Source organism: Triticum dicoccoides, chromosome 1A (assembly GCF_002162155.2).
Source record: "Triticum dicoccoides isolate Atlit2015 ecotype Zavitan chromosome 1A, WEW_v2.0, whole genome shotgun sequence".
Classification (NCBI taxonomy): Eukaryota; Viridiplantae; Streptophyta; class Magnoliopsida; order Poales; family Poaceae; genus Triticum; species Triticum dicoccoides.
Window position 1 is genome coordinate 68,168,851 of NC_041380.1, and position 12,160 is coordinate 68,181,010.

Genomic DNA, 12,160 nt, shown 5'->3' on the forward strand with positions numbered 1-12,160 from the left:
TTGATTAACGGGATCATATCATTAGAGAATGATGTGATTGACTTGACCCATTCCATTAGCTTAGCACTTGATCGTTTAGTTTTCTGCTATTGCTTTCTTCATGACTTATACATGTTCCTATGACTATGAGATTATGCAACTCCCGATTACCGGAGGAACACGTTGTGTGCTACCAAACGTCACAACGTAACTGAGTGATTATAAAGGTGCTCTATAAGTGTCTCCGATGGTACTTGTTGAGTTGGCATAAATCAAGATTAGGATTTGTCACTCCGATTGTCGAGAGGTATCTCTGGGCCCACTCGGTAATGCACATCAATATAAGCCTTGCAAGCATTGTAACTAATGAGTTAGTTGCAAGATGATGTATTACGGAACAAGTAAAGAGACTTGCCGGTAACGAGACTGAACTAGGTATTGAGATACCGATGATCGAATCTCGGGCAAGTAACATACCGATGACAAAGGGAACAACGTATGTTGTTATGCGGTTTGACCGATAAAGTTCTTCGTAGAATATGTGGGAGCCAATATGAACATCCAGGTTCCGCTATTGGTTATTGACCGGAGACGTGTCTCGATCATGTCTACATAGTTCTTGAACCCGTAGGGTCCGCACGCTTAAAGTTTGGTGACGGTTGGTATTATGAGTTTTTGTGTTTTGATGTACCAAAGGTAGTTCGGAGTCCCGGATATGACCACGGACATGACGAGGAGTCTCGAAATGGTTGAGACATAATGATCGATATATTGGACCACTATATTCGGACACTGGAAGTGTTCCGGGTGGTTTCGGAGAAAATCGAAGTGCCGGGGGGTTACCGGAACCCCCCGGGAGAAATAGTGGGCCTTATGGGCCTTAGTGGAGAGAGAGAGGGCTGGCCTAGGGCAGGCCGCGCGTCCCTCCCCCTCTGGTCCGAATTAGACTAGGAGAAGGGGGTGACGCCCCCCTTTCCTTCTCCCTCCCCCCTTCCTTTCCCCCTCCTAGTAGGAGTAGGAAAGAGGGGAATCCTACTCCTACTAGGAGGAGGATTCCTCCTCCTGGCGCGCCCTTTAGGGCCGGCCGGCCTCCCCCCTTGCTCCTTTATATACGGGGGCAGTTGGGCACCTCTAGACACACAAGTTGATCTATTGATCTATTCCAGCCGTGTGCGGTGCCCCCTTCACCATAATCCACCTCGATTATATCATAGCGGTGCTTAGGCGAAGCCCTGCGTCGGTAGCATCATCATCACCGTCATCACGCCTCGTGCTGACGAAACTCTCCCGTGAAGCTCTGCTAGATCGGAGTTCGTGGGACGTCATCGAGCTGAACATGTGCTGAACTCGGAGGTGCCGTGCGTTCGGTACTTGGATCGGTCGGATCGTGAAGACATACGACTACATCAACCACGTTGTGCTAACACTTCCGCTTTCGGTCTACGAGGGTACGTGGACACACTCTCCTCTCTCGTTGCTATGCATCACCATGATCCGCTTGAACCTCCGCGCATCCATCTCCGTCGTCATCAGGGAGTGGCGGAGGAACAACATGGTGAACTTGTCCTCGGGGTCCACCGGCGCGCGCTTGCCCTACGCCTCCCAACGCCTTGCCCCCGCCACCCTCTCCCTCACCCGTTGCCGCTCGCGTTGTACCGCCCCGGTGCTGGCGAGGGCATGAGCACCCAGCAGTGGTCGTGGATGTCCTTCGAAGGTGGCAAAGAAGGGGCAGGACGGCGTACTTGCAGTGGAGCGAGTGGGCGGAGCTATCGTCAGTGCTAGAGTGTAGCTCAAATTGTGCCAATGGAAGCTATATATGAGATACTCTGCATCAAACCCCATTTCCACGTAGGTTTAGAAAGACGTTGGATTCCCTTGGATTATGGCCGTCCGATCAGTTCCAAAATTCCTTTTTTGATCCTAAAATTGCATAGGGTTTGATTTACGTTACAAGTTACTAAGAAATGGAGGTAACAATAATTTCCATCTTGCTGGTTTCAGTCATTAGCAAGGTTGCCATAATCTTCTTCAAACTTGTTTTGCCCGAAAGAAAGGGGGAGCTTTTTAGGAGTCTAGTGTCTCAATGGAGGCTCTCAACGCAATCTTCATCATGAGGTCTTTTTAAATGAAAGTAAGAGAAGGTATCACAATACCTTTTCTTTTGACAAAGAAGGTATCACAAACTTGTTGTCATAGATCCCAGCTCGTTAAAATCCTCCTGAGAAGAGAATGTGCAGTATCAGTACGAACAACACATAAGTGTTTTCTTTACAAAAACACTATCAGATCTTTAGGCATGGCAATTTATATTGGCGCGATGATGACAATTTTAGTTTGCAAGCACGGCAATTTTCCGATAAAAACAAAACTAAGACTGATTTGCCACGCTTGCCAACTAAACTTGTCATCCTTGGAGAACATAATTTGTCATAAAAAGTGTTTGATTTGCTATGATAAAAAATCTGATGTCAAATTTGCAGTGGAGTCCTTCCTTTATACCTGTTGCTTGCCGAGGCATGGCCAAGGAGTCAAATAAAAAACATTGGCATTGATCTGAAAGAAAATAACCATATACTACTTCGTCCGGGTTTACTAGCTCCCTCCTTGATTTTAGGCAACTGGTAAAATATAAGTTATACATAGAAAAATAATATCATTAGAAATTACATTTAAATAAAAATTCAACAATATAAATTTTGGTGACACGTAGAGCCTCTTTGATTCACGAGATTCTAAAAACGCGGGAATAAAAAAAAAGGAAATGTCACACTTATCTTAATCTAAGTTTTTTCATTGCATCATAGGAAAGCCAAATGATTCTTTCAAAGAAGTTTGAGTGGACGTTAGAAATACGATGAAAAGTAGTAGAAAGATGTTTAGGGAAAAATCCTATAGGATTCTATCATATGAATCAAACAATCAATATAGAAAAAAAATGCTAATGATTATAATCCTCCAAAATTCCTATGAAAAACCTTTAAATCAAAGGTGCCCTTAACATTTGTAGTCAAATATGTGGTGAAAGTTTAACCCAAAATATAATCTTTCCCTAATAATAAAGCATGGATTGACTCCGTGGGTTCACCGTCATAATACGCTTCTTTATGTGAATTTACGCTTTCAGTTTGAATTTTAAACACATACGCGAGGTGGTACTAAAATAAAGTTCCCATATATTAGCTCTTTTTGCTCAAGCACCCACGATCGGTTTCACAGGAACGATCGATCCTTCCACCGATGCCTGGTCAAATTGTTCTGGCCCATGCGGCCCAATGAAGCCTGACAAAAAACGGCCACACAAAAAAAGTTGCTATTTGTCTCAAAAAAAAAAAGTTGCTATTATGAGGACTCGAACACGGGTTGCAAGAAAAGTGCACAAATCGTGCGTCCAACTCAGCTGGCCCATCCTATGCTTAGAGTAACAAGGATTACCTCTCTTAGTCTATCAGAGAATTTTCAGCCGCCAGGCCACATTATTCTGGCCCACCTTGCCGAAGGAAGCTACACAAGCGAACGGGCGAAGCTGGCCCACAGCCCGGTGCAAAAAAGTATTCGATGGTGGGCTGAATCAAACTCTGAACTGCATATACGATAACCAGTGTCGCTACCAACTGACATAGCTCATGGTGTATTTTCCTTAAAAAGAACTCATGGTGTATTATATTTAGGCTGTTGATTCACCTTTTGAATAGTCCTATACCGCTCTCTTAAACCCAATCTTTATAATTTATATACATCTTCAAATTTTCTCGATATCAAGGAGCCGTCTCGGGACCCAATATAGAAGGAAATAAGTCCTTCCATAATAAAAGATAAGGAAGGAAAGAGGGAAAAATAAAGAAGGCAAGAGGGAGGGACTTCATGTTTCTTGACAGAATAAAGAAGGAGAGAAAAATAAGGGAGGAAAGAGGGCAGGGATTTCATATGGAAAGAGGAGGGATTTCACATGTCGCATGGCACAATAAGGAAGGAAACAGGGCGGCGATTTCATGTGTAGACAGAGAAAAAAATGGAAAGTGGAAGCTGTCCCATATAATTAAGTAAGGAAGGAAAATACAGAAAACTAAAAAAGGAAAGAGGGAGGGTCTCCAAATGGGGGATATAATGGCACTAAACGTCTCCGTCCATGGATAGCAACGGCATCAGGCAAGTTGAACTACTTTTTATATCTGAATTGTTGACGTCAAATTATAACTCAAAATCAAATTATGTTGGAATTGTTTAACATGCACAAAAAAATACTATGTCTAAATCACAATAAACAGGATTCATTCTATGTTGGTCATGTACAATATTTTTCTGAGAACAAAACAAATTTTTGCTCTTAATTTTCTGCTCGACCAGCTAGCGCCCGTCACAAACTCTTACAATCCTTCTAATAAAAATAATGTTGATCACCAAAGCATAAGCAGTCGTACTCCCTGCTGTGTGCAACACAAACTCCACACTTTACTTTGTTCTATTAGCCAACGATGGAGGATCTTTGTACAATGCTCCTAATATCATTGCCCCGCAAAAAATGCTTCTAATATCATTACCCCGCAAAAAATGCTTCTTATATCATTGGACACAAAATAGTGCTATGCTACCCAGTCCCTAAACCTAGCCCACACTGGTTCATGAAAATCTTTGTTGCCTCCATAGTGAAGCAAGAATGCTATACTAAGGGCCCGTCCGGAAGTGCTCTGGCTTTCCAAACGAGCCAGCTTCTCCACGAGCCAGCGCTAGCTAGCTTCTCGCGGGAGCCAGCGATCGTTCGGCTATAGAAAACGCTTTGCCGCCCCCTGTAGCGAGAAAAACGGTTCGTCGTGCCCTGTAGCGAGAGGAAAGTGCTTCAAGGAGGCACTTCGGGAGGGCATTCCATGTAATATCCAGCAACTCCCACTTCTCGTTTTCCAGGAGCTGGGCGATCGTAGCTTCTGTTTTTTGCACTGCGGGCCGAGCGGATTCCGGGAGCAGGCTTCTAGAAGCTGTGGCGTTCGACCAGCTCCTCGCCCGCTTCCGGAGAAGCGTGGAGCCGGAGCACTTCCGAACGCAGCCTAAGACTTTACTATTTTTATTATAGTGTGATATTTTTGGGGCATCACCGCATCACTGAGCAACGCCAACAAATACGTGAAGAGATACTTGCGACCAGGTAGATATTTCTGTGATTTAAATTGCACACACCTACAGTACACTTATAAATTCCTTTTGTTGTTATGTTTTTGCACAACACATCTTTTCATGTTGTTTCTCATGTGGTAGTGTGGAAGATTTCAAAGAGTTTACTAATGTCACCATTTCTGGCAGTCGGTCGTGGGAAGAGGAGGACATGTCTGGCAGTCGGTCATAGGAGGAGGAGGAGAGGGAAGGGTCTTGAGCTATTGGGTTTAGGAAGTATGGTTTTTTTCTTCTTCCGTTGCAACGCACGGGCATTTTTGCTAGTGGAAACTAATAAACGCAGACGGAGGTAGTAGTGCTGTTTCAAAATATTCTGAATCAAAGAATGAGCGGGTTGTGCTTCTCATCCTTGTAATTCCCAAAGAGAAATCGAATCTAGCGTCTAAGGGGAAAGCTTCGCGTCTCCCTCTTTAAAAAGCTCCCCCCGTACGCAGCACCAGCACACAGAGTCTCACTCACAGAAAAGAAACCATCGTCCAGCCACGCAGGCGAGCGATGGCGAGCCTGAGCGTGCCTCCGGTGCTCACGCCTCCGCGTGATGACGCCGTCGCTCTCCACAAGGCCTTCAAAGGTACACAGAGATGAAACGAACGATGAACTATTTCTTCCATCCTGTCTAGCAACAATCGATGTTTTCTGTGTAACAGCCGGTGGTCTTCTTGTATTGTGCAGGGTTCGGCTGCGACAGCACGACGGTGACTAACATACTTGCTCACCGCGACTCGGCGCAGCGCGCGCTCATCCTGCACGAGTACAAAGCCATATACCATCAGGATCTCTACCATCGCCTAGCAACTGAGCTGAGTGGAAACCACAAGGCATGCAAAATGAACTAGATATTTCCATATCTACACATCCTAGCTACGGATACATACATATCCTTCGTCTTAAAAGTTAAAACTGAGTGGAGTACTGCTCCCGAAACGAACCTGCATGGCTGTGGTTGCAGAATGCTATGCTGCTTTGGGTCCTCGACCCCGTGGGGCGTGACGCGACCATACTGAACCAGGCTCTCAACGGCGACATCACCGACCTGAGAGCCGCCACGGAGGTAATCTGCTCCAGGACGCCGTCGCAGCTGCAGATCATGAAGCAAACCTACCGCGCGAGGTTCGGATGCTACCTCGAGCATGACATCACCGAACGCACCTACGGTGATCATCAGAAGGTTAGTCTTTTGTTTCTTGTTTCCATCATCATCACATAATTGCCTTTTCTTGATCTGTTTTGCGCTTGAATCTATCGCCACTATTTGTCTAATTATTCGGGTGTTGATCAATGCAGCTTTTGCTTGCGTACCTGGGAGTCCGGCGCAACGAAGGCCCGGAAGTTGATCCTTCGGCGGTGACAGACGACGCGAGGGAGCTGTATCAAGCCGGCGAGAAGAGGGTGGGCACCGATGAGCGGGCCTTCATCCGCATCTTCAGCGAACGCAGCTGGGCGCACATGGTGTCCGTGGCCAACGCTTACCAGCACATGTACGCCCGGTCCCTGGAGAAGGTGGTGTTTATCTCCAACTTGCTTGAAACTCCTCTCATCTTCCTTCCATGAGCAAATCAGGCCTAGAAACTAAATAAATAAAGGCATCGATGCTCACCGAATTTGCAGGCCGTGAAGAGTGAGACGACAGGGAACTTCCAGTTCGGGCTGCTGACCATCCTCAGGTGCGCCGACACTCCGGCAAAGTACTTTGCCAAGGTCCTGCACAAGGCGATGAAAGGCCTGGGCACCAGCAACGCGGCGCTCACACGGGTGGTGGTGACGAGGACCGAGGTTGACATGAAGTACATCAAGGCAGAGTACCACAACAAGTACAAGGGGTCGCTGGCTGAAGCTATCCACTCCGAGACGTCGGGGAACTACCAAACCTTCCTCCTCTCACTCGTCGGCTGGGACCGCTAATTCGCTCCTGTCGATCCCACGCATGCATGGTGGCGCCACCAAGACTGCCATGCGTGATCCATCAATAGGCATTGGGGCACAATAATCTGAAAAGGAGCAAAATAAGATTGTATTATTCCTGTGGAATCAACACAATTGTTCTATGTTCACTTTTCCAAATATGGAGCATCAGTACCTTCACTATTTCCAAATAACTCGCCATCAACATGGTTCTTTTTACTATAGTAGTACCCCATCTTATACTGCTTTATTCCACCTTATCTCCCCCGTCTCGTCACATTTGGTCTATCACCAGATAAATGTAGTGGGAAGGTGCCTGCTTGATTATTGTTAACTACCACTCCAGAAGGGAAAAAAAAAGGAACAATAGTTTGGCAACATATTCTACATGATTGGCCGACCACATCTCACCTTTCACAAAAAAGTAACAATAATTTGACAACATATTCCACACGACTGGCCGACCACATCTCGCCTTCCATAATACGGAAGCTCTATTACGATTCAACGAAACTTAATTAACATAATGTACGGAAAACTTCTCTCTGCTTCCTCCGTTAGAAGTGAGCCTCCAAAATACCTGAAATGGACTAAAACAACCTGCTATCATAAATTACTGTCACACAGATGATGCATTTAGGCTCTGTTCGGATTCTCTCCGGTCCCTCACTGCGGCTCCCGGAGCGGAGGGAGCGCCAACACGAAAGCAGGGAGTTGCTTGAAACCAGCTCTCGAGCGGAGCGGAGTTTAAGGGATGGGAGAGTTTCCGAACAGGCACTTAGTACCACATAACATCCAGTCCATCTTAATTGCAGAAATACAGGTTATTGCTAACGAGTCCACTGGACACTTAGGAAGGCAAATAGGCAAAGTAATAACCAGTATTAAAAGTAAGGATGCAACAACAGAGTCCAGGTTTCTGATCAAAATTCACAGGTAAGAGTAAATGGAGATAATCCAGCTGCAATGATGAATATTTTTTATCTACACTCCCAGTAAAGGCACAAGTTATGTTGGGACACTAAGCACTTACTTTTACAGAAAGAACACAGTTTACCATAACCATCCATTAAATCTACACTACCAGTATGATGAATGGGTGCAAAAAAGTGTGGATTTTTTCTTGCAATTCCTAATTATGTTTTATTTTTCTCGCAGTTCCTCTATCTACCCAATGGCATACCTTAGTGCCAAATGGGCAAAATTAATAATCATAATCAAGCATGAAAGGAGCTACTAAATGGCACACTTTACTGCCTATTGGGGAATACTGATACTCCCTCTATTCCTAAATGTAGTGCACATAGGAAATTTCAAAAGTCAAACTCCCCCTACTTTGACTACATTTATAGAGGAAAATATCTACATCTATAACATTAAATAAATATTATTAGATACTCCCTCTATAAAGAAATATAAGAGCGTTTAGATCACTGCTTTAGCGATCTAAACGCTCTTATATTTCTTTACAGAGGAGTACATCATTAAGCATATTCAAAGAAATTTTGGTATTATTTTTGTTGATAATTTTCTCACTAAACTTGGTCAAACTAAACAATGTTTGACTTCTAAGAAATTTTATGTGCACTACATTTAGAATAGAGGGAGTAATCATCAGCAAGTATGGAGCTATTTTTTTGGTAAACCTAGTAATACTCTTTCAATCATCTAGTCAATTATTAGAAATAAAAACGTTCTTGAGCCAGTAGAAGGATGATAATTCCGCCAGTTTGTATGCCATCTCCATACTACCGAGGCACAGCATTATATTATTGATCTTAGTCATAGGTGTTGTTCATTGTATAGTCCTGATTCGTTGACTGAACCGGCCACAATCAAGAACTTTTCTTAAGAGTGACTATTCGGAGGTTAAAGTCACTTAGGCAATGTGAAATGAAAATCAATTCTCTGAGTGTGTATGTTGGGGGTTGGCATATAGCTGTAACGGCCACTCCGGTAACATGTGCATGGGGCCCAGATGTAAGTTTGTTGGAAGAGAGAACTACATGCACTTCTTGGTTGCCAATAAAAAGAGTCAAACAACTAATCATCAAGCTCATGAACCTAGAAATGCTGGAGAGTTTCAGCTAGCTGTGGCTGTAATTTATTATTTTTATGCTTATTGAGTATCTAGCATAAATTTGCACTGAAGCCTAATTTTTCTTTAAATGTAAGGGCTCTGATCTATATAGACCATACACCTTCCTTCTTTTAAACAGTAGGAGGGCACGTGCATCCACCTAGCCAAGCCAAAACACAAAGGATAAACAACATGTTACCTGACAACATTGAATCAACGATAAGTCTAGCCTCTCTGACATGCTTTTCCTCTGAAATTTTGCAGGGTGATCATGGAGGGCACCGACAAGGAAGCAGAGCATCCTGTGCCAATCTACACCGACCTAGGTGAGCATAAAGTGGCAACCAGGAGTTGGTTGCAACCATTCAGAATACTTAGCCAGCTGTACGACATATACCCTAGGTTGAGTCTCCATGTAGAACATGTGTGTTTTGGAAAGGAACGCCCATAGGAAACTCTGTTGCCTGCAGTAACTGTCATCCTTTTCTAGCTAGCATGGTAATGTTGAAGAGCTGGAGAGACAAAAGCCAAGGCATCCACTTTCTTTTGGCCTTGACATTTTTCGCCAACTAAGCCAAAGAATTTAAAGCTCATGCTCTTGCTGGCACCCCTAGTATGTTTCTATCATAGTGCTAAGCTGATCACAAAAGCTTTTTATTAGATCAAAAACATGGCATGGTGTAAGTCAGACATTGCTTGTGCTACCGCTTTCACCAAGATTTTCTTTCCTGCTTTAGAGAGACTTTTCTACTTCCATCTACTTATTCTCTTGCACATATTTTCCTTGAAATACTCAAAAGTGTTAGCATCTAGTACTCCGAATGCTTTATCCATCTTCCCGGCTAAACAATATCCGTCAATCAGTGAACTAAATGTAATAACGTTAGGCCTCTCGCCAATGTTTATAGCCAAGTCGAAGATATCGTGTGCCTCGGTAACCCTTCCTTCCTTGCATAGACTGTTTATTACTGAGCTGAAGAACACAATGTTTGGACGAGGAATACCTTTGTTCATCATTTCAGAAACCAAGGCCTTTGCTTTCACCAAATCACCATGTGTACAAAAACCCTGAATTAGAGAATGATAAACAACCTTGTTCGGTTGTAATCCCATTGCAATCATCTCATTTAGTTTGTCCATTGCATCAGACAGCCTGCCCATTCTGCAAAGTGCAGCTGTTACAATTGCATAGGTGAATACATTAGGACTCACTCTTTGTTCCTGCATTTCAGTAAATATGAGCATAGCTTCATGCATCATTCCACGTTTAGCATATGCATCAATTAATATGTTGAAAACATTGCAGTTGGCTACAATAGCATTGTCTTTCATTGAATTAAAGAGATTAATCATATCGGCTAGGCATCCTTCAGTAGCATACCCGTGAAGAAGAGTAGAGTACACGACGATATTAGGTTTGAGGCCCTTGGAGGTCATGGAGTCAAAAAATTCTGCAGCTTCTTTGCTTCCTCCATTCTTGCAAAGGGAGTACATGAATGAGTTCCATGCATGTATACATATTTGGTCGAACACCATTATCAACCATCTGCTGAAGGACCAGCTTTGCCTTGTCCATTGCCCTGACCTTGCACAAGGCATCAATAATCAAGCTATATGTCACCACATTAGGCACAATCCCTTGTTGCACCATTTCATGGAATAGATTGCATGCCTTACTTACTTCACCCTCCTTAAAGAAGCTGCGGATGACTGTGCTATATGCCACCACATCGAGGGAGCAGGCACCTCCTTTCCTTACCATCTGGAGCAGATCGAGCGCTTGCTGGCTCCTGCTATCGTCACATAAGCTCTTAAGTACTATGGAGTATGAGATGGCATCAGGCACACAACCGAACTCAGACATCCTATGAAGCAGCATGTTGACAGCCTCATCCTTCCGTTTTGCGTGGCAGAGGCACTTGAGGAGGTTGATGGCGATGATCTGGTCTGCCTTGAGGCCCGTCCTGAGGAAGCGGCCGAAGAAAGCAGGGCCTAGGTTCGGGTGGCATGCACGACAGCAACTGTCCATGAGGATGTTGTAGGTGCAGACTGTGGATGGCGTCACGCACGGCCCTGCTTCTTCTCGGCAGACGCGGTTGAAGATGCCGAGAGCAAGGGAGTGTCCATCTCTGAGAGCAGCGGAGGACAGAGCCCGGGCGAGCGCGGCAAGGAAGTCGTTGAAGGAACGCTCGGGGATGGGGTTGGCCCGCAGTAGCAATTCGTCAAACAGGTGGTGTGCGTCTTCAGGGTTGAGCGTCCCGGCGCGGACGCGCTCCGTGGCCGCGGCAAAGGCGGGTCGGGGGTCCCAGTGGCGTGAAGGCGGCGAGGTGGAAGAGGAGCAGCAGCGGCGGAGGTGCGGCATGGGCGTGGTGTAGCAGAGGCGAGCCATGGGACTGGCACGGCCTTCGTGTTCGCGCTGGTGGAGTGGGAGTGGCGAGAGGTGCGCGACTGAGAGGAGCCTCCGCTGTACCAAATGTGATGTAGGGTAGGAATCCTATAGCCCGATCTTTCACCATGGGAGGAGCCTCCACTTGAGGAAGATCCGGCCTCGGATCGAAATCCAAATCACCATGAGAAAGAGATGGCGTCGTCGTGTAGGAGTGGTCGATCACCAAGTTCTCGTCATCTTGAAGCTTGAAATGGGCACTCTTCAATGTCACACCATCTTGGGATTCCTTCAAAAGGAGCAAAGACAACAAACACTTGGAAAAACAAATATGGTTAGTGAAGGAAATATGCCCTAGAGGCAATAATAAAGTTATTATTTATTTCCTTATATCATGATAAAAGTTTATTATTCATGCTAGAATTGTATTAACCGGAAACATAATACATGTATGAATACATAGACAAACAGAGTGTCACTAGTATGCCTCTACTAGACTAGCTCGTTAATCAAAGATGGTTATGTTTCCTAACCATGGACAAAGAGTTGTTATTTGATTAACGGGATCACATCATTAGGTGAATGATCTGATTGACATGACTCATTCCATTAGCTTAGCACCCGATCGTTTAGTATGTTGCTATTGCTTT

At 44.8% G+C, this 12,160-nt stretch overlaps 2 protein-coding genes and 2 long non-coding RNA genes across 8 annotated transcripts; 1 reads left to right on the forward strand and 3 right to left on the reverse strand.

Annotated features, from left to right (window-relative positions):
- Positions 1-5,542: 5,542 nt before the first annotated feature.
- Positions 5,543-7,220, forward strand: LOC119363585 (annexin D5-like). Of its 2 annotated transcripts, none has more exons than XM_037628971.1 (5): positions 5,543-5,713; positions 5,815-5,960; positions 6,092-6,310; positions 6,427-6,642; positions 6,784-7,220. In XM_037628971.1, exons 1-5 carry the CDS (start codon positions 5,638-5,640, stop codon positions 7,042-7,044), a joined length of 918 nt encoding a protein of 305 aa, XP_037484868.1. In that variant the 5' UTR covers positions 5,543-5,637; the 3' UTR covers positions 7,045-7,220. The 2 variants fall into 2 exon arrangements, with proteins under 2 accessions (XP_037484868.1, XP_037484858.1); XM_037628961.1 differs by having other exon boundaries at positions 5,573-5,713; positions 6,751-7,220.
- Positions 5,655-6,570, reverse strand: LOC119363594. Its single transcript, XR_005174103.1, has 3 exons — positions 6,442-6,570; positions 6,072-6,291; positions 5,655-5,885 (listed from the first exon to the last, which is right to left on the reverse strand). It is a non-coding gene; the product is annotated as an uncharacterized LOC119363594 (long non-coding RNA).
- On the reverse strand, positions 6,993-8,460 carry LOC119363602. Its single transcript, XR_005174114.1, has 3 exons — positions 7,456-8,460; positions 7,220-7,360; positions 6,993-7,130 (listed from the first exon to the last, which is right to left on the reverse strand). It is a non-coding gene; the product is annotated as an uncharacterized LOC119363602 (long non-coding RNA).
- Positions 8,461-8,535: 75 nt separating this feature from the next.
- LOC119363604 (protein Rf1, mitochondrial-like) lies at positions 8,536-11,732 on the reverse strand. 4 transcript variants are annotated; one of them, XM_037628998.1, is made up of 3 exons: positions 10,806-11,732; positions 10,506-10,704; positions 8,536-10,299 (listed from the first exon to the last, which is right to left on the reverse strand). In XM_037628998.1, exons 1-2 carry the CDS (start codon positions 11,511-11,513, stop codon positions 10,663-10,665), a joined length of 750 nt encoding a protein of 249 aa, XP_037484895.1. In that variant the 5' UTR covers positions 11,514-11,732; the 3' UTR covers positions 8,536-10,299; positions 10,506-10,662. The 4 variants fall into 4 exon arrangements, with proteins under 4 accessions (XP_037484895.1, XP_037484891.1, XP_037484883.1 ...); XM_037628994.1 differs by having other exon boundaries at positions 10,506-10,709; XM_037628986.1 differs by having other exon boundaries at positions 10,506-11,732.
- Between the last annotated feature and the right edge of the window lie 428 nt (positions 11,733-12,160).